General features: G+C 38.7%; 1 protein-coding gene across 8 annotated transcripts in view; it reads right to left on the reverse strand.

Moving 5' to 3' along the window:
- TJP1 (tight junction protein 1) overlaps positions 1–21,152 on the reverse strand; it is a gene marked incomplete at its 5' end in the record, with an annotated part of 254,955 nt that overhangs the window by 38,145 nt on the left and 195,658 nt on the right. For all 8 annotated transcript variants that reach the window (XM_082851457.1, XM_082851456.1, XM_082851463.1 and 5 more), the window contains 4 exons: positions 10,461–10,608; positions 10,913–11,081; positions 11,663–11,766; positions 16,069–16,345. In XM_082851457.1, coding sequence (XP_082707583.1) covers positions 10,461–10,608; positions 10,913–11,081; positions 11,663–11,766; positions 16,069–16,345 — 698 coding nt within the window. The remainder of the gene's footprint in view (positions 1–10,460; positions 10,609–10,912; positions 11,082–11,662; positions 11,767–16,068; positions 16,346–21,152) is intronic.

Here is a 21,152-nt window from a genome sequence, read left to right on the forward strand (position 1 = left end):
TAGAGAAAGCCCTCGCACAGAAACAAAGACCCAACACAGCAAAAATAAATAAATTAATTAATAAACTCCTACCCCCAACATCTAAAAAAAACAAAAATGAAAAAAACCTAGAAACAGACTTCCCATAATATGGAAAATTTCTCATCAAAGGAATAAGCTGGAAGGATGCTCACCTGTGTTAAGTGAAACAAACTACTATCTGAGGAATATGTGCAGAGCCTGATCTTTTCAAATTATTTTTAAAACACACAGAAACTCTATGATGCTAAAATGTTTGCACGAGTACGGAGGAAAGCTTAATTCAAGAAGGAGATCTGGGATGAGGTGGAGTTGGCAGATTTGGCCTATTTCACCTAGAACGTTCTAACGAGCATACAATGCTTTCATAATTGAAGATTAAAAATTAAAATATTAAAGTTACAATGAAATAGAGTTATATCTGGAGACATGAAAATAGCCCCAAAATAAAATGTGAAGAACAAACTGCAGAATATACGTGGTGTGACATCACTAAGGTATTAAAGAAAACTCTCCACAGCTACACAAACACATGTCGACGCCACATGCAGAAAGACCCAGACGGACAGAGACGACAGAGGTTCTCGGAGTGGGGAGCAGACAAAACAGCAGCCCAGGGAAATCTGAGATTTATCTCCACTGTTTCAGTTTTCATAAGAAAATATTTATATAGTACTTATGAAGTAAAGACTGAAATGTTTTTAAATATTTTAAAATAATGTTCATTATTTAAAAATGGAATTAAGTCTAATTTTAAACAATGAATTTGATTCTATTACTGCATATTATTAGCAGTCTCGTACCAGGAAAAAATTTCTTCCCGTTATCCTCTTGAAAAAATAAAACATAAGCACTTTTCAGAGTTTCTATTTTCATGTTCATTTAACTACTCAGTGGGGGTGTATTCCAGTTTTAAATTATATGTATTAAATGAGCTGCATGTAAGTAAAACAGTCTTTCAGAAAGTAAAGCCAAGATATCGTCTAGCTCAAACCAGAATGAACTTTCTAAATCATAAAAGGTTAAAATTTTTAGCCACTGCTTATGTAATAAAATCTTACATACAATTAGTCTAAGTATAAATAAATACAGTTAAACTCTATCCCTAAACTGCTCTAGGCACCTCAGAATATAAAGGGAAATACAAAATAATAAATTCTCCTTGCATTCTTTGCACTGAAAAATGCAAATGATGTAAAGTATGAACATTTTGAAGAGAATGAGATTAAAGAACTACATAATTTTAGTAGTTCTACAGATTTTGTTGCTCTGCAACAGACTTTAAAGACTATTTGCTTAAAAAAGATCAAAAAACAAACGTTTCCAATTGATTTTCTTGTTTCTTGTAACTTAAAAATTCTAAACTTAGAATGTGACCAAGTGACATTAATGATAACTAAGAATCAATGATAATATTTTAATCTGAACGTCCTCCCCAGTGATAACCAGGACTGTCGTGCAATAGGGCTCTTGCTCCGTACATCACACGGAACTCCCGCTAGTAGAGCTGGCTAATTTTCATACTCTATACCACCTTTCTTTAATATAATTATTATGACTTAACATTGCAGATGGGTGGAACGCACATCATTCTATTAAATTTTTCATACAATTAATATTTGGAAAAATCACTGTTCATTTTTAGTGTATTTCCATTATCTACCAAAAGATGGAAGCATTATTCAATACATGCAGATTTGGAGCCGTGCTGTTAATGGAATTGTGAAGCAAGTCATTTATGTAATTTATAATTTTCTAGAATCCATATTAAATAAATGAGGTGAAATCAATTAATACATTTTATTTAACTCAGTATACCCACAATATTATTTAAGTAATCAATATAAATGATTAATGAGGTATTTTACACATTCTTTTTTGTGTACTCAGTCATCAAACTCCAGTGTGTAGGTTCACACTTACGTCTCTATTTAAACTGGCCACATTTCAAAGGCTCCACAGCCACATGTGGCTAGTGGCAATGGTGTTGGGCAATGAAGATCTAGAGTAACAGTATAGAACAAAATAATCAACTTTTCCAAACATTTAAAATATTCTACTATGAGCATGTATGACCATTAAGTCTATTATAAGACAAAGAATAGAATTTAGACACACAGAATCAGCCTACAATCAGGGGCAGTTATTGAAAATGAAGCCATAAAAAAGGAAAATATATTTTCCCCAAACCTTCCTTACATAGTTCTACCCTAATGGCTCCCATGTAATATTTAAGCTTTAGTAAAAAACAACTTTTGCTATTATGAGTCAAGCCAGCTTTATACAAAAACCATCTTTGTCCTGAGTTGGACTCATGTTTATCTACCACACTCTGGCTCCTAGTAGCCTAGAAAGAAACTCCAGGCATTCTAGGGGACCTTGAGACCCTCTGAAGGGTGTTTTTGTTTTTCCCCTGGAGGGTAAGCAGATAGGTTTTGTTTTTCAGATTTTTCACTTGTACATATTAATCTAACGGTAATGATCCATTAATCTAGAGACTTTGGGCTGGTTAAAAGCTCTGCGGAACAGTTGTTAAGACAAAGTCTCTGAAAGAGAGTTTTTACAGTCACATAAATGGGCTCATTGTAAACAGAGCCTTAAATTGTATCCAGTCAACTCTGTAAGTACAGTAGCAGATTAACACACATTCAACCAGATCAGCAAAGGGTAACAGATTAAGTGCAAAACTTCAGGTGTAAAGTCACAGCTGTTTGGGACCACTTAGTGCAGGCAGAGGGCAGGCAGCGAGGTCAGGAGAGGGACCTGGAGAGACACTGCAGGAGGAAGGGGCTCTCCTCCGTCCCCTCGGCAGCCCCTGCAGGACACAGGGGCCAGAAGCACTCAGTGGCCAGCAGCTTTCCCCAGACACTTCCTAGGTTGGTTTTACAGTGCGCGGTCTCTGACAAGACACCTCCTCAAGATTGGCTTTCCCAAGCCCCTTGGAGGGCAGATTTCCTGCAAGTTCATCCAGTGACACCACAGTGAATTCTCTGCCATGCAGTGAGCCTCAGGTGTGTGAGGACAGGTGGGGAAGCTTCTTCCTTTGGCAAATCCATCTCAGCACCAGGGGAAGGACCTGCTCCTTACATCTGATTCTTATATTTTTCAGTTCTCTTTATTACTGGCGAATCCCTTGTCACTCCAATCTCGTTATATTTAATCTCTTTGTATTAAATTCGCTCTGTTCACAAGAAACTGTGCTTTCTGTCTTTTAGACGCTGATGAAATATGTCAGACTGCCAATTCTTCAAGGAGTTTTATTTCTGATTTCTAGTTCTCAAACACCTCCCCATCTGACTGGTTACATCTTATTTAAAACTAATCTTAATACAGGAAATAAACTGAGGCTGAATGTTCACTGTAATAAAAAATCCTTTTATAAAGCTAATTTCCTCTTACATAATAAATGACTCATCCTACATAAGCCAATTTATAATTTCTTTTCAGAAACTCATTTATTGCAAAAAGGTAGGCAAGATCTACACAGCTTAGGATGAACACAGCAACTAGGTACCCTTTAAAGGCCACTGGACTATCTCAGCCCCAATTATCAATAAAGATAGAAACTTAGAAAGTAACTTAACCAGACTCCAAAGTTCTTCTCCACTGGCAGGGACAGTTCGGCATGGAGGGCTCCTAATACATATGAGAAAGAAAAACTAAGGCACACTCAAGTCTGACTTCTCAGAATATTGCAGCCATTGCTAATCTTCTAAATTTCATATGGAAACAGATATTTACATACTGCAGTTCCTCCTCGACAGCAATTCAAAAATTACAGCATGGCACACAGACGATTATAGGGATGAAAAAGGCAGAGAGATGTGGAGATTCTGGGCTGGTACTTGGGCAGAGAAGTGAAGAGCTGCCCAGGGAGTATGCTGAGAAAGCAGGGGGAATAATTACCTTATATCTACTTGGCTACATTTGCAAGCAAAGTTCTCACAATTTAAATTTGTTCTTTATACATTGTAATCTATTTTCAAAAATATATATATGTGTGGTGTACGTTTTTGAAAAAATATGAGTGTCTGTATTGCTCACTTTGACAAATGGCTTTCTGGCAATAACCTAGCTACATATTTATATGAAGCCTATCAGCTTGTACAGAGATTCTCATCTTGCATGTTCCTTTATGATGATAATGACTAACCTAGTCCATCTGAATTAGAAAACAGATCTGTTGTTCAACAAGTATAATTGAAAAAATGATCAATTTTTAGTAAGGAACAACTGGGGAAAGACTAAGAAGGACCCTTCTTTCACTTAAGGGACAACAGCATCATCAGGGCTTCACTGGTGGTATGATTATTACATACTTAGATTAATATTTAGAGTAAAACAAGCCTTGATTGTGCAGTATGTTTGGCTGATTTTATAACAAGAGACCAGTGTTACCATACTCTTCATTTTTTATTAACATTCTCTCAAAGGCAATAAAGAATTGTCCTACGTTATTTAAACTAGAAATAAGATTTTTCATATACTTACTACTTTTACACGTGAGTGGAAGTCTGTTTTTATAATATTTTATGTTTTATATTGTACAAGAAAATAGTTCTCAGCTGATGGAGTAAATAAAATGTACACTTTTACTTTAAAAATAGTGACTATAAAGTATAATATTTAAGCTTGCCTTGCTGTCATTAGGTCCATGAACTCCTCTTAGGGGTTAAAATCCATCACCAATCACTGAGCACAACACTACGAGACCTTGGTCTATATTAACTAGAGAAATGTATCAGCTATGGTCCTCCCTCAGCCCTTCCCCTTACAAAGCATATGAAAACAAAACCTCAGTTTGGAGTTTTAATCCTGTAACCGAAAATTCCCAAGGATTGAAAGTAACAGTTGGCTCTTATCTGAATAACAGAAGTTCAGGATGGGTCTTTAATATTCCACTCACTTTCAAAGGTTAGACAAAGAATCTTATTTTAAAAAGATTTAGTAACAATCCAAGTGATAAACTTTGAAGTTTCACATTCTCCCTAACCAATTTTCCAAAACAGGAAAAAAAAAAAAACGTTTAAGAACTCCAAATCCCTGGCTATGTTGCCCTTGTGGTCCAGCCACACGAGTCACCTTGCTGTTCTTCCAATAAGCTGAATGTATCTCCATCTCTGTCTTATTCTGGAATGATCTTCCTTTGGCTGGCTCCTTCTCACTCACTCATATCAAGATAAGTTGACCGTAGAGAAGCCTTCTTTCTGCCCAAGCATGTCTCTAATACTGCCCCCTCTTCCTGCACTGTCACATCACCCTGATTTTCTTTACCGCTAATGCAAATTACTGTTTCATATTTCAAACGCATTTATCAGTTTTATTCACTTGGATATAAGCTCTATGGTACAAGGGATCTTGCCTAGATTGTTGAGGGCATAATTTATAATCATACACTGACAACATGTGCATTATCAAAAAATACTTCATAGGGGTTTCCCTGGTGGTGCAGTGGTTGAGAGTCCACCTGCCGATGCAGGGGACACAGGTTCGTGCCCAAGTCCGGGAGGATCCCACATGCCGCGGAGCGGCTGGGCCCGTGAGCCATGGCCGCTGAGCCTGCGCGTCCGGAGCCTGTACTCCACAACGGGAGAGGCCACAACAGTGAGAGGCCCACGTACCGAAAAAAACAAAACAAAACTTCATAAAGGAAAAATGAGCAGGGTAATGTCAAAATTACTGGTGAAGGAAAAAATCTTTCAACCTTCACTGAAGAACACTCACTGTGCTGACTGCTGTTCACTCACCATCAACTGTGCACAGCACAGGAGCCATAGAAAAGGAGGTATCAATTGTTGATTAAATTCACTGAGATTTAATAAACTGAATCTCTCTACCTGACTATCTTTGAGGTGAAAGCGGGAGGGAAAAAAGGATGCAGGACTCCACAGCATGTCTGAAAAAGAAAATGTAATAGTACCTGCACCAAATTAATTACCAACAGTATCACATATAAATCTTGTTTTGAATCAAGCATCTTTCAAATTGGAGGTAATAAAATCTTTTCTACCTAAGACAAAGGACTAAAACCAAGGATCAGGGGAAAAAAACCTGAAATTCACCAGTCAGAAGAAGGTTATACTTCTCTACATTTTGAAACAGTAAAAAGAAATGTTCAGCTTATGTATATGGATGTTTCCACAATAATTTTTAGCCTATTGGCAAAGTTCTATGTATGTTCCAGACAGAACTACACAATATCTAACAAACGATATATACTAGGGCAAAAGAATATTTACAGCTCTCTAAACTCAAAGAAAACAACTATGGAAGGTGACATATAAGGTGTATAAATAAAAAAACTAGATCTTTAATTTAAAAGCCAAGGCTTCTCTAAGGTATTTAAGCAGAAACACCATATGCCCTACATGCATGTGTATGAGGACTCACCTGGCACTCTGAGAGAACAAAGGCATGAACCTGCATTCAACCCTGATGATATAGGTGGACTGTATAGTTAAAGGATTTTTGATCCCATTATTTAACTTGATTATTTAACTTGGCTCAATGCTCGGATTTAGGCTAGAAATTCGCATTCATAAGAACAAATTTAATCATCATGTATTTGTTACACCATAAGCAGTATCAATACTGACACCCACTAACTTCAGAATTCAGTGCAGACATTTCTCTCAAGAGAAACAAACAATGAAACAAGTATTTTAAACTTCTACAGTTTTAATCCCTAGACTGCTTTCAAGTACTGCAGAAGCAATCATTTTTATGAAATAGATATGCTAAATATAAATCAGACTTTTTCCTGTTTGTTAAAATATACAATTCCCTAAAAACCTTAAACAGCTTATTCTCAGATGCACCTTGTCAGTTTATGGAATGACTGAGTATAAGAAATACAAACCTTTACAATGCAAATTTTCTACAGTTGAACCTTATCCTAACTAGTCTGAGCTTTTACTGTAATAGAATTTTTTCAACAATGCGACGGCTTATGATTAATCAGTAGCATGAGAGTCACTTTTATTAAAATAGTTTATAGAACAGAACCAAAAACGTAAACATATGTTGCTCCTCTAGAGAGAAAACGCATAAAATGGATCTGTTAAATTAACTGTAAATACTAGGGAGAGTACAATATAACCAAACAGAGGCTTAGAACACACTCTGCAAATCCAATACTCTCTAGTCATGGAGGGACTGCAGTGAAATCAGTGAAAGAGTCTTCTCATTGACAGCCCCTGACAATCGCCATGAGGCAGTGCCACCAGCCAAGGACTCTCAGTATGCCCAGCTCCCTCCTAGAGAGGGAGTCTCGGCCCAGAGTGGGCACTGAAAAAACACCGAATAAAATATACAAAACAAACTTAGCAACAGCATCAAGCTATAACAAAATCACTGTAATAATTCTCTATACATGTATTATTTTTCAATTTAAAAACAAAACTATTTTAATATCCTAGACCAGGGAAGGACTGGCAGACTTTTTCTGTAAATGGCTCTGTGGGCCATGCAGTCTCTGCCACAACTTAATTAGGATGAGTTCCAGTAAAACTTTATTTGCAAAACCAGGCAGCAGTCTGGATTTGGCCCACAGGCTGTAGTTTGCCAGCCCATGTTCAAGACAACAGTAAGGGTACACTGCTCATCCAATTATTATGAAGAAACACGCTCACGTGTTTTTCTCAGAACTCAGACCATATAACATTTGTTCTCCAAGAAAAGAACATCACACAGAGGAACATAAGTAGGTCATGACAACAATGGAACACAATGGAATGCTTTATAGATTTCTGCTCCCTTAAGTAACCTTCCACTTTTTTCTTTCTCTACACCCATAAGGTCAAACACTTAAGTCAAAAGGCCAAGAGCTTTAATCCTGGCTCTAATCTCTTGTCAACTACATAACCCTGGACTTTATCACAACCACTCAGCTTAAGCTGACTTGCCTACAAAACGAGCAAATCTTCTTAGAAATGGTTTAATATGAGCAGATGTGAAAGCACTTTTGGAAACTCTAACTGATGATACTATTACTACTACTAGTAATCACCATACTAATGAGAGCAGCCAATATTTGCGCCAGGTGTTCTAATAACTAATTTAACTTTCACAACTTTGTAATGTATGATGCCTTTTTTTACAGCAAATGAGAAAACTAAAGTGCAGAGAGGTTTCAAGGTTGCGCAAGTAACCAATGGCAGGGTGGGACTTAAACCCAGGAAAACTTGCTTCAAAGCCCAAAGAAATCACTATATTCTATTGCCTCTGACAAAATGAAAGTTACTATTCTCAGCAGATAACTGCAGTCTTACAAACATACGAAAATACTCAGAAATCTAGGAAGAGAAAAAGGTGGGGCTAGTGTTTTACACACTAAACTGAAACTTTTCTCACCAGTCTTTTTTGTTTCACTTTTTAAACAAGAGCATTTAAAGAACATTTGTAAAACAAAGACATCTGTACAAAATTAAATAACAAAAAGAAAATGTCCCATGTGTTTTTTAATACTAGGATTTTACTCTCTTACTATATCTAAGTTGTTTCTCAAAATGCAAGGCACCCTCTATACTAAAACTCCCCCAGTTATCTGGATTTTAATATTAACTTTAGGGGGGAAATGAAAATGAAATCTTTAAGCAACTGGTACTACTTTACATCCTGTCTTTTGACAGGCCACTTAATTTTCAGGAATTATATTCTCAGTACAAACGTCTGGAAAAGAATCTGAAGACTTTTTGTCTTCTGTACTCAAAGTACTATCTTTTCCTTAGTATATGCTACATGTTCTAACCAGAAGTTCCCAAATCTGGTAATGTATAGAAGAGAATGCTATCAGGAACTTTAAAAAAGTATTCCCTGCCTCCACCTCAGATGAACTGAGAAGCAGGCCCAGGATTCTGTATTTTTAAAAGATCTCATATAACTGGTGTTACCCATAAAGAATACTTGAGGTTCCCAAGAGAGTAAAGCAACCCAATATAATATGAAGATAGTTAAAAAATTTTTAAAATCCTCTTCAACTTTTAAAGTTACAGATGTCAAGTGTTTAGGAAATCTAAATGGAAAAAAGTAAGTATCAGAAAGAACTTTCTAAGGTTTAGAATTTGATTACAATAAATACAAATGGCCAAAATTTTGATGAGCATTTCTTTCTTTCTTTTTAAAGGAAAATCATGTCCAAATTGCTTGATGCCAGCCTAGCTTCTAGGTGAGAGAACTGTGTTACAATTACAGCCACTCCCCGTGACTCATCAGGGATGTTAGCTCTGTCACTGTGTACATGTTGCAGCAGCTGTCCTTTTCCAGATAAGGTCTGTACTGTGTCAGGGAGATTTTTAGAATTAATATGTTAACCTGCAGCAGTTAAAACTAATAATCGACTATAAGTCCATTTTGCATGTGACATACTATAATATTCCTTAAAAAAATTATAACATTAATTACAAAGATCAGGGTTAATACAATTTATATGTCTAAAATCTGAAATTCAGAGAGAATCAGCCTCACAAATATCTAAACTCAGGGGTGCATAACAACTGTTATCTGTATGATTTCTGACAATCTTGAGGACAGCTCTCTCCCAGGGAGGGACTTCTCCCTTGCCTCCTCAGCTTCCTCAGGGAACACTCCCTGTGGTCCACCTCTGGGCGTTCTATCTATATTGTTTCTCTTGGCACTTTTAGTGACTTCTATGGCTTCAGCTAACACCCTCATGCAGTAAGTCCCAAATCACCACCTTGAATCTGAAACTGGTCAGCTCTGGACCTGAAATTTCAAGTGTCTACAGAAGATCTCCATATGGATTGCTGTTAAACCCTAGGTCCACCCCTAGGTGGCCTACAGAGCCCCGGGGAATGTCCAGAATTCTTATGTAAAGTGCTACACGTATGTGTACATGTGCATTTTTCTGGAAAGAAGAGTCATAATTTTCCTCATATTCTCAAATGTATATGTGACCCCAGAGACTATAAACTCAGGTAAGTCATATACTACTAGCATAGCAGACCCTTTGGCATAAATACCAGACAGTGTACTTTAAAGCAGAAAATAAAGTCCAGGTTAATCTCTCCACTAAAGGACTTCTACTGTACACAGTTAACTTGTCCTAAAGCTTGCTAGCATCTTCTAATGCAGTGGGTCAGCAAATTGCAGCTGAGAGCCAACTTTTTAAAAATAAAGTTTTATTGGAAAACAGCCATGCCCATTTATTTACATACTGTCTACAGTTAGTTTTGTGCCACAAAGACAGAGCTGAGTAGTGACAAGACTTGGCTCACATGCCTAAAATACTTACTCTTTGGCCTTTTATGAAACAGTTTGACCTCTGTTATTCTAGATAAGAAATACCTAAATTGATAAAGAAACACGAACCTAATTTAGGTAATCCAAAGACAACCTATCTTCTAATTTTATTTCTAAGCAAAACCAGAAACATGTACCAAGCACACACACCTGTTTTATTTTAAACAACAGAGCATGATTACCTGCCATTGCTGGGCTGCTGTGGAGACTGTCTAGAATGGTCAGAAGGCTCTGACCGCTGGTCAGGAGATCGTGATCGGCTGTGACGGGGAGGCCGGTCGTGTGATCGACCAGAATGATCTGATGCCAGTGACTGAATTTCTGAAATGTCTGTTAAACAAAAGAGTGCTGTTTATTTTCCCATGAAATGACTACAGTAAAATATAAGGTACTCCAATAATAATGGAAATAAGTTACTAAATATAAATTCATATAAAATGGTTGATTTAAGCATTAACTTAATCAGCTACTATTCGATATTGGTGAGCTGTCAACAGAAAAAATTTTTTTTGAATTCTTATATTTTGAAGGTGTCTGGCTTATAGAAAATTATCATTTCATTCTAAAATGTCAAATCTTCCCACTTTAAGAAACAGGTCACTTAAAGGGTCTCTGCAAACAGAGCCACACTCACCATCTCTCTCAGAGGCATTAGCAGAGTGGATACTGTCAGAAAGATCAGGGACATTCAGCAGGGTAGCCCGCTCATCTCTCTGAACTACCATCTTTAACTTGCCTTTAGACCTCTCTATCAATGTCTTTGCATCTGTCAATGACATATTTTCCGTCACGGTACCATTTATCTGCAACAGAAAAGAAACTATAGGTTGAAGGTAAATGACAAAAATACAAACGTTAACTTAGTCTGACATGAACAGGAATATCTAGACTACTCCTGGGCTTGCTCTGAGAACCAAAATATTCCCTTTACACTTTTCCTAAACTATCAAAGTACTCCTCCTTACTGAAATAATAAAATCTGTACTACACTGCTGCTCTGCCAGAAAAGCCCAAATTAGCATCTTCTACCTCCTCCCCATCACTTTCTATTACTCATGGGCAAACTAACAAAACACATCAATAATATCCGGAGGAGTTATCAAAACCACTTAATGTGGAACAACAAACAAATCTATCTACAAAAGTAACTCCTATTAGTGAAAAATACACATTTGGCGCTATTAATTCTCCAGGATGACTCTATGCCAAAAGAAAAGCGTCAGTGTTGACATGTAATAATAGCCAGTGGCAAACTATCTAGTCCCCAAATACTGATTTTTAATTCTTTTTGGCAAAATCGCTTCAAGCATGAACAGGAGCTATGTGGTCATACTAGAACTTGTTTTCTACTGCAGTTCATCAAAATGTAAGAATATGACTATACCTTCAATACAACATCGCCTTCTTGAATATTGCCATCTCTTGCTGCCAAACTATCTTGTGAAATTTCCTTTACAAATATATGGCTGGCCAATCGAAGACCATATTCTGAAATAATATATTTAAATGTCTTTAGTGTAAAATCCCAAGAGTAAAATCCCAAGACTCTTAAATAGAGTTTAAAAGTATGAAACTAATAATCACCGCATAGAGTTTTTAAGTACAATCAGTAATAAGAAATTATTCTTGGCCTCCCTGCAAAGAAGACATTTCCTCTAATCATCAGAAAGTCTTCACTGTCAGTGTGAAAGCAAAGGGAAAGTGCGTGGTTCAAACAAAAGATTGACACATCGTGCTCTCACTGTACTGAAAGAGAGAAAAATCCAAAGAGATAACCATTTCTCTCTGATGGTGTCATGCTGATGCACTAGCTTCTCAGAAGGTTTAAAGAATAAAATTCTGAAAAGGAAAACTCTGGAATCCTTTACGATTTTGTTGATGACTTGAACACCTCTCTGAGAGACATACACAGAGCATCAGTGTGCACCACTCAAACGAGGGCTTAAAACAAGCCAAGCAGATGTGGGGAGGAGTTAAAGATGCCAGTCCTTCCAACAACCGACAAAGTGCCCAGGAGCGTGGCAACATTAATTGCACCTGTGGGTGAGGGAGTGGTCAGAGTTAAAGAAGTTACCAGGAGAGTCCAGAAAACTGTCCAGGGGGCCTGCAAAGCTGTACAATGACTACAACTAACAGTATAATGTCAATAGGAACAGGACTGCCCCGGTTGTGTTAGGAGAAAGAGTAGGACTGAGTCTTACTGGGAAAGAAAAACAAAACAAAAACCAGAAGGGAAACAAAACTGTTTTTAAGATGGGATAAGTTAGCAGACCTGCTACTCAAGCTTTTAAAAGTTACATCAGTTACAGTTCAACTTAAGGCAAATATACAAAGAGTGTTCACAAGCAGGAATAGAATCAGGGTTAAAAAAAAGAAAATGACCTTCTAAGGAATCTAGGCAGTCAACTATGTGTGCTTTAGAAATGGTGACTGTATCTCACAGAAAGAAAGTATTGATTAAAAGACTGTCCTTATTTAAGACTTAAAAATTATAAATGACCAAAATACAGAGATGACTCTAAAATATTCCTTGTATATTAATGTATTCGTTTATTCTAAGTATTTCCTTAGTAAATATTAACTAGGTGGTAGGCACTAGAGATAAAAACCAGCAATTGAGACAGTCCCTGCGCTCTGGCAGCTTCCCTAGTCAGTAGGGAAAAAGACGTTACCACAATTACCTGTGTGATGAAGAGTTCAGATGGAGCAATACATGATTCTGTGCCTAGTGGGGGTCAGAGAAGGCCTCCCTGAGAAGCAAATGCTAAAGCTGAAACTCTACCTAAGAAATACTAACACTAAACCTGAGAAATGGACTTCCCTGGTGGCGCAGTGGTTGAGAATCCACCTGCCAATGCAGGGGACACAGGTTCGAGACCTGGTCTGGGAAGATCCCACATGCCGCGGAGCAACTAGGCACGTGAGCCACAACTACTGAGCCTGCATGTCTGGAGCCTATGCTCCGCAACAAGAGAGGCTGTGATAGTGAGAGGCCCGCGCACCGCGATGAAGAGTGGCCCCTGCTTGCCACAACTAGAGAAAGCCCTCGCACAGAAACGAAGACCCAACACAGCAAAAATAAATAAATAAACAAATGTGGGTTTAAAAAAAAAAAAAAAGAATATAAACCTGAGAAATGAGGTTGGGTGGGGGTGGTGGTGTGTGTGTGTGTGTGTGTGTGCGCGCGCGCATGCGCGTGGGTGTGGGTGTGTGCGTGCGTGTGCACACTGGTCAAGACAGAATGGTTAAAAACAAGTGCACCAGAAGGTATGAAGGAAAGACAAGACAGGTTTGATGAAGTCGTAAGTGCAGGGCAAGAGTCAGACAGAGAAGCAGCCCAGAGGACCCTGTAACCATGTGGAGCAGTCCACAGAATGGACCAGGGAGATCCAGAGACTGGATCATGAGGCTGGGTGAGTCACTTAATAGACAGTGGTGTGGTGCTCCTCACCCGCCGTGCCCCACAACACAAAAAAGGAAAAAGTAACGATGTGTTGATTAACTTGATTGTGGTGATCGTTTCCTAGTGTATACATACCTCAAACCATCACACTGTACACCTTAAATACATAACAACTTTACATATTAATATACAATGTCAATTACACCTCAATAAAGATGGAAGAAAAAAAAAGATGCTGGTAGCTTGGATGAGGGTGGTGGTGGTGGAGAAAGGAGGAGTAGGACAGTAAAGTGTGGTGTTTAGGAAGTTAGAAGGTGTTAACCGGGCATAGGAAAGCAGGGGAAAAAAGATGTCACGGAAAACTATACCATGCTGCCCCCGGCTGGCTTGAGAGACCGGGTAGACAGGAATATATGCAATGGGATATTCCATAAGAAACATTCCACGAGGGAGATGTGCTGTATCTGAGGGATGCAGACGAACACCTAAGTGTACATGCCTATGAGTCAGCTGGGGCACCAGGGTACACACACTGGACCTAGGGAAGGAGCTGTGCCATCATGAGCAGCCCACGACACTGAGAGACATGAGATTTCCTAAAGATGTTATATGAAGTAGAAAAGAGATTCTAGAACAGAAATCCACAGAACACTGAAAGGTAGAATGAGGACAAAGAGATTGCCAAGGATACAGAAAAGAAAGAGGGAGGAACCCTTGAAACCCACAGCATTACAGGAGCCAAGAGAAAACATTATTTCAAAAAACAGGGAGTGGTTAATTATTAGAAAAATGCAAATCAAAACTACAATGAGGTATCACCTCACACCAGTTAGAACGGGCATCATCAGAAAATCTACAAGCAACAAATGCTGGAGAGGGTGTGGAGAAAAGGGAACCCTCTTGAACTGTTGGTGGGAATGTAAATTGATACAGCCACTATGGAGAACAGTAGGGACGTTCCTTAAAAAACTAAAATAGAATTACAGTATGACCCAGCAATCCCACTACTGGGTATATACCCAGAGAAAACCATAATTCAAAAAGACACATGCACCCCAATGTTCACTGCAGCACTATTTACAATAGCCAGGTCATGGAAGCAACCTAAATGCCCATCAACAGATGAATGGATAAAGATGTGGTACATATATACAATGGAATATTACTTAGCCATAAAAAGAAATGAAACTGAGTCATTTGTAGAGATGTGGATGGACCTAGAGACTGTCATACAGAGTGAAGTAAGTCAGAAAGAGAGAAACAAATATGGTATATTAACATATATATGTGAAACCTAGAAAAACAGTATAGATGAACCGGTTTGCAGGGCAGAAATAGAGACACAGATGTAGAGAACAAACGTATGGACACCAAGGGGGGAAACTGGGGGTGGTGGGGGTGGGGGTGGGATGGGATGAACGGGGAGACTGGGATTGACATATATACACTAATATGTATAAAACAGATAACTAATAAGAACCTGCTGTATAAAAAATAAATAAAATTCAAAAAAAACAGGGAGTGGTTAACTATGTGAAATGGTACTGAAAAGGCAAGTAAGATAAAGACTAGAAATGTCTACCGGATTTAGTATGACCAGTTCTAGGAGCAGATACCAGAGAGAGAGGGCTGAAGAGTGAGTGGTGAACAAGGAGAAACAGCTCTGAACACAGACAGTCTGACTGAGAAGTTGGTATGGATGAGGGCAGAGGGGAGCAAAACCAGGAGACATGTCAGGTTTCAGTAAAGCGGATCAGAGCCAGCCTTCAAATACTCTTACACCTTTTTATCAAAATGATCAGTCATCAACGCTTTCCTGCATGGGAGAGACACGCCCATGGCAGCAAGAAGCCACAATCAGACTCATTTGTATCAAATGTGATTACCTGAGGGGAGGCAGCTAGGCTTCAGTTTCAAAATTTTTTGACAAACAAGTCCTTTGCTTTTAGAGCAATATCCTGTGGCGGGTCCTCTCCCTCCGACTCTCCATTTAGAAAAGGCAGCCTGCCCTCCCTCTGAATCCAATGATTTCTACCCAGATGTAGGTACTACTGATCCTGACAGCTAAGTAAAACACTGAATTGCAACTTGGTGATGGCGTGACATTTCTTGTATTAGCCTATTCTACTCACAAGAAGTAATCCAAAATCCAACTACTGGACAATTTATGTGAAGTACTATCTGCTACAACAAAATGATTCAAGAAGAGGAAACAGATGACCCCTGAAGCCTGACATCACAGGATTTGATTTAAAGCAACAGGACACAAAAACGAAGATAACAGAAGACAACAAAGCAAAGATATAAAGTGATGGCAAACTTACTTCTCATTAAAATTAGTCTTAAAATTTTCATGTGAAAATGATAAACGAGTTGGTAGAAAATACCTTCGTTTTTCCGGGATTTCACCAGTGTGACTTTGGTGGGTCTGGCAGGTTGACTGGAAGCCACAGATCGCCTATCAGATCGCGGAGACAGACTCCTCTCTCGACTTGCACTTCTATCCCTGGCCCAGCTCTTCTCACTCCTCCTGTTAACCATGCCCCCACGGCCACTTCTCGGGTCGTGTACTTCCTCATCATAACTATCTTCTTCATTCTCAGATACTGGTTCAGGATCAGGACGACTTACTGGTATCTGAACTTTCTTTTTCCTTCGAATAGTCTACAAATAAGAAGGATTAGAATATGAGCTGATTTTCATATACGTACTTTCAGTTCTTAAGAGAGGAAGATCACATTTTTCTGGTCTCATACTCATTATGAATAAGAGATATAATACACAAATATAACAAATTAATAAGGAATACTTTTCTATATTGGTTATATTTTCTGCTCTCCTGGTAAACAGATCTGGTTAAGAAGCAAATTTGGAATAGAGGGCCTAATAAAGTTCTTAATTAATTCAGAAGATCTTCTATGTGTAATAATTACAAGCTTACAGGAAAACTAATAATTACTGGTGGTTTGAATAAAGGAGGGAGCACTGTACTCTAATACAATCAAATATACTGTAGTTGTTACCAAACCAGAGCAAACTTGCAGGCCCAACTTGATTCCTTAAAAATTTCAGAATCCATGAGTATCAAGGCCCACAACTGTCCTACTGGAACTCTAAGAGAGAAATTTATTGTACTGCCACACTAACACTGAACTTAGTGTTGTGTTGGAGCTAATAACTCCATGATACTCCACCAATACAAACTTTGTTTCTCTCTCTCCAAAATTTGTAATTTATGGTCTATGCATAAATTCCTTCTTCTGGCTTTCTTTACTCAATTGACTCTGATACTGGTTCAATTTTCCCTGTTCACTTATTTCCTTTACTTTCTGTAAGATCAAGATCTATTTGCGTTGCCTTCTGACTGAGTGGCCTCTTAATCCCTGGACTGTACTCTGTCTTCTCACACCAGTATACATTTGATCTCATCAGAGATCTGCAAGATCTTCTTGAGTAACACTCCTTGTCTTCTACTTCTGACACCCTGATCTACTGAAACTTCTCCATGTCCATCTTATGTCTGACTCCTCCATGCCCTCCTATTCTCCTAGTCCATCAATTCCCTCCTGGTTTCAACTGTCTTCCTCCCAAGTTTGATGAGTTGTCATGCTTCGATATTTAAATGATTTTCTCTAGCCCCGGGATACCACAGCCCTGTACCTGCTGAGTCAGGACCCAGCCCACCCCAGTAGGCTGGCACCAGCCCCTGGACCCCCAGGGCCCTGCAGCCAGAGACTCCATGACCAGCCTGCCTACGCTGGGCACTAGCCCTGGGACACATAGGACCCTGACCCTGTCCACCAGTAGGCTGATACTAGCTCTGAAACACCTTGGACCCATCAGCCAGCCACTCTGGGATCCAGCCCCACTCACCAGTAGGCTTACAAAGCTTTGGAACACCCCGAACCCTGCAGCCAGTGATGTCTGAAACCAGCCTGCTCACCAGCAAGCCTACACTAGGACCCCTGGCCGCACAACCAGCCACCCAGGTCTACCCACCAGTGGGCCAGCACTAGAGAGAGAGGGCCCAAATCAATAATATCAGAAATGAAAAAGCAGAAGTTACAACTGACAGCACTGAAATACAAAAGATCACAAGAGATTACTGTGAACCATTATACACAAATAAAATGGACAACCTAGAAGAAATGGACAAATTCCTAGAAATGTACAACCTCCCAAGACTGAACCAGGAAGAAATAGAAAATACGAACAGACCAATTATCAGTAATGAAACTGAATCAATAATTTTAAAACTCCCAACAAACAGAAGTCCAAGACCATATGGCTTCACAAGTGAATTCTACCAAACATTTACAGAAGAGTTAACATGTATCCTTCTGAAACTCTTCCAAAACATTGCAGAGGAAGGAATGCTTCTGAACTCATTCTATGAGGCCAGCATCACCCTGAGAGCAAAACCAGACAAAGAGAAGAGAAAAGAAAATTACAGGCCAATATCAATGATAAACATAGATGCAAAATTACTCAACAAAATATTAGCAAACTGAATTCAACAATACATTTAAAGGATCATACACCATGATCAAGTGGGATTTACCCCATGGATGTAAGGATGGTTCAATATCCACAAATCGATGTGATATATACCACATTAACAAACTGAGGAAGAAAAATTTTATGATCGTCTCAATAAATGTTGAAAAAGCTTTTAATAAAATTCAACATCTATGTATGATTAAAAAAACTCAACAAAGTGCATATAGAGGGAACATACCTCAACATAAAAAAGGTCATATATAAGCCCACAGCTAACATGGTGGGCTCAGTGGTATAAAGGTGAGAGCATTTTCTCTAAGATCAGGAACAAGACAAGGATGCCCACTGTCGCTCTTTTATTGAACTTAGTGTTGGAAGTCCTAGCCCCAGCAATCAGACAAGAAAAAGAAAAGGAATCCAAATTGGAAAGGAAGAAGTACAACTGTTACTGTTTGAGGATGACATGATACTCTATAGAAAATCCTAAAGGCATCATGAATAAACTGCTAAGAGCTCATCAATAAATTCGGCAAAGTTGCAGGATACAAAATTAATACAAAGAAATCTGTTGTATTTCTATACACTAACAACGAACTATCAGAAAGAGAAATTAAGAAAACAATCCCATTTACAAATCGCATCAAAAAATAAAATCCCTGGGGGCTTCCCTGGTGGCGCAGTGATTGAGAGCCCGCCTGCTGATGCAGGGCACACAGGTTCGCGCTCCGGTCCGGGAAGATCCCACATGCCGCGGAGCGGATGGGCCCATGAGCCATGGCTGCTGAGCCTGCGCGTCCGGAGCCTGTGCTCCGCAACAGGAGAGGCCACAACAGTGAGAGGCCCACGTACCGCAAAAAATAAATAAATTAATTAATTAATTAAAATCCCTGGGAATAAATCTAACTAAGGAGGTAAAACACCTATACTCGGAAATATAACGACACCAATGCAAGAAACTGAAGACAACGGGAACAGATGTAAAGACATACGAAGTTCATGGACTGGAAAACTTAATATTGCTAAAATCACCATACTATCCAAAGCAGTCTAAATATCCAATGCAATCCCTATCAAAATGCCAATGGCATTTTTCACAGAACTAGAACAAGTAATTCTAAAATTTATATGGAAACACAAAGGACCCCAAATAGCAAAAAACGAACAAACAAAAACAATCTTGAGAATGAAGAACAAAGCTGGAGGCATCATGCACCCAGATTTCAAACTATACTATATGGTTACAGTCATCAAAACAGCATGGTACTAGCACAAAACCAGACACATAAATCAATGGAACGGAACAGAAGGCCCAGAAGATGAATCCACACTTACATGGGCAATTAATCTATGACAAAGGAGGCAAGAATGTACAATGGGGAAAAAACAGCCTCTTCAATAAATTGTGCTGGGAAAACAGGACAATTACATACAGAAGAATCATACTGGACTACTCTCTCATATCATGCACAAAAATAAATTCAAAATGGATACAAGATTTAAATATAAGCCCTGAAACCATAAAACTCCTAGAAGAAAACATAGGCAGTACACTATTTGACATCAGTCTTAAAAATATTTTTTGGATATGCCTCCTCAGGCAAGGGAAACAAAAGCACAAACAGGACTACATTCAACTAAAAAAGCTTTTACACAGTGAAGTTAACTATCAACAAAACAAAAAGGCCGCAGACGCAATGGGAGAAGATATTTGCAAACAATATGACCCACAAGGGATTAATATCCAAAATATACAAAGAACTTACACAACTCAACGTCAAAAAATAAACACACAACTCAATTAAAAACTGGGCAGAGGATCTGAATAGACATTTTTCCAAAGAAGACATACAGATGGCCAAAGGGCACATGACAAGATGCTCAATATCACTAATCATCAGTGAAATGCAAATCAAAACCACAATGAGATATCACCTCCCACCTGTCAGAATGGCAATTATGAAAAAGAAAACAAATAACAAGCACTGACAAGGATGTGGAGAAAAGGGAACACTCATGCTCTGTTGGTGGGAATGTAAATTAGTCCAGCCACTACGCAAAACAGTATGGAAACTTCTCAAAAAATTAAAAATAGAACTACCATATGATCCAGCAAATTCCACTCCTATTCACCCAGAGAAAATAAAAACACTAATTAGAAAAGACATTTATGGGAATCCCCTGGTGGTCCAGTGGTTAGGACTCTGCACTTCCACTGCAAGGGGCATGGGTGCAATCCCTGGACGGGGAACTAAGATCCTGCATGCCACGAGGCCAAAAAAAAAAAAAAAGAAGGAGGGGAGGGAAGAAAGGAAAAGGAAAAGACATTTGCATGTCTCTGTTCATTGCAGCATTATTTATGATATCCAAGATATGGAAGCAAAGCAAGTGCCCATCAACAGATGAACGGATAAAGAAGATTTGATACATACACACACACACACACACACACACACACACACACACACGAATACTACTCAGCCATGAGAAAGAGTAACATCTTGCCATCTGCAACAACACAGATGGACCTGGAGGGTATTACACTAAGTGAAATAAGTCAGACAGAGAAAGACAACTACTGTATGATTTCACTTATATGTGGAATCTAAACAACAAATGAACGAACATAACAAAACAGAAATGGAGTTACAGATACAGAGAACAGGCGGCTGCCAGAGGGAAAGGAACAGGTGAGACAGATCAAACAAACTTCCAGTTGCAAAATAAATGAGTCATGGGTATGAAATGTACGGTGTAGGAAACACAGTAACTACCTAGTATCTTTGTATGGTGACATATCGCAACTAGATTTATCCTGGTGACCATTTTGAAATGTAGAGAAATATAGAATCACCATGTTGTGTAACAGGAACTAACAGTGTTGTAGGTCAATTATACTTCAAAAACAAACAAATTTATAGAAAAAGAGGTCAGATTTGTAGCTACAGAGGTGATGGGGGCTGGGGGGATTGGA

The sequence above is a fragment of the Leucopleurus acutus genome (assembly GCF_964270905.1).
Source record: "Leucopleurus acutus genome assembly, chromosome: 1".
In the NCBI taxonomy this organism is placed as follows: domain Eukaryota; kingdom Metazoa; phylum Chordata; class Mammalia; order Artiodactyla; family Delphinidae; genus Leucopleurus; species Leucopleurus acutus.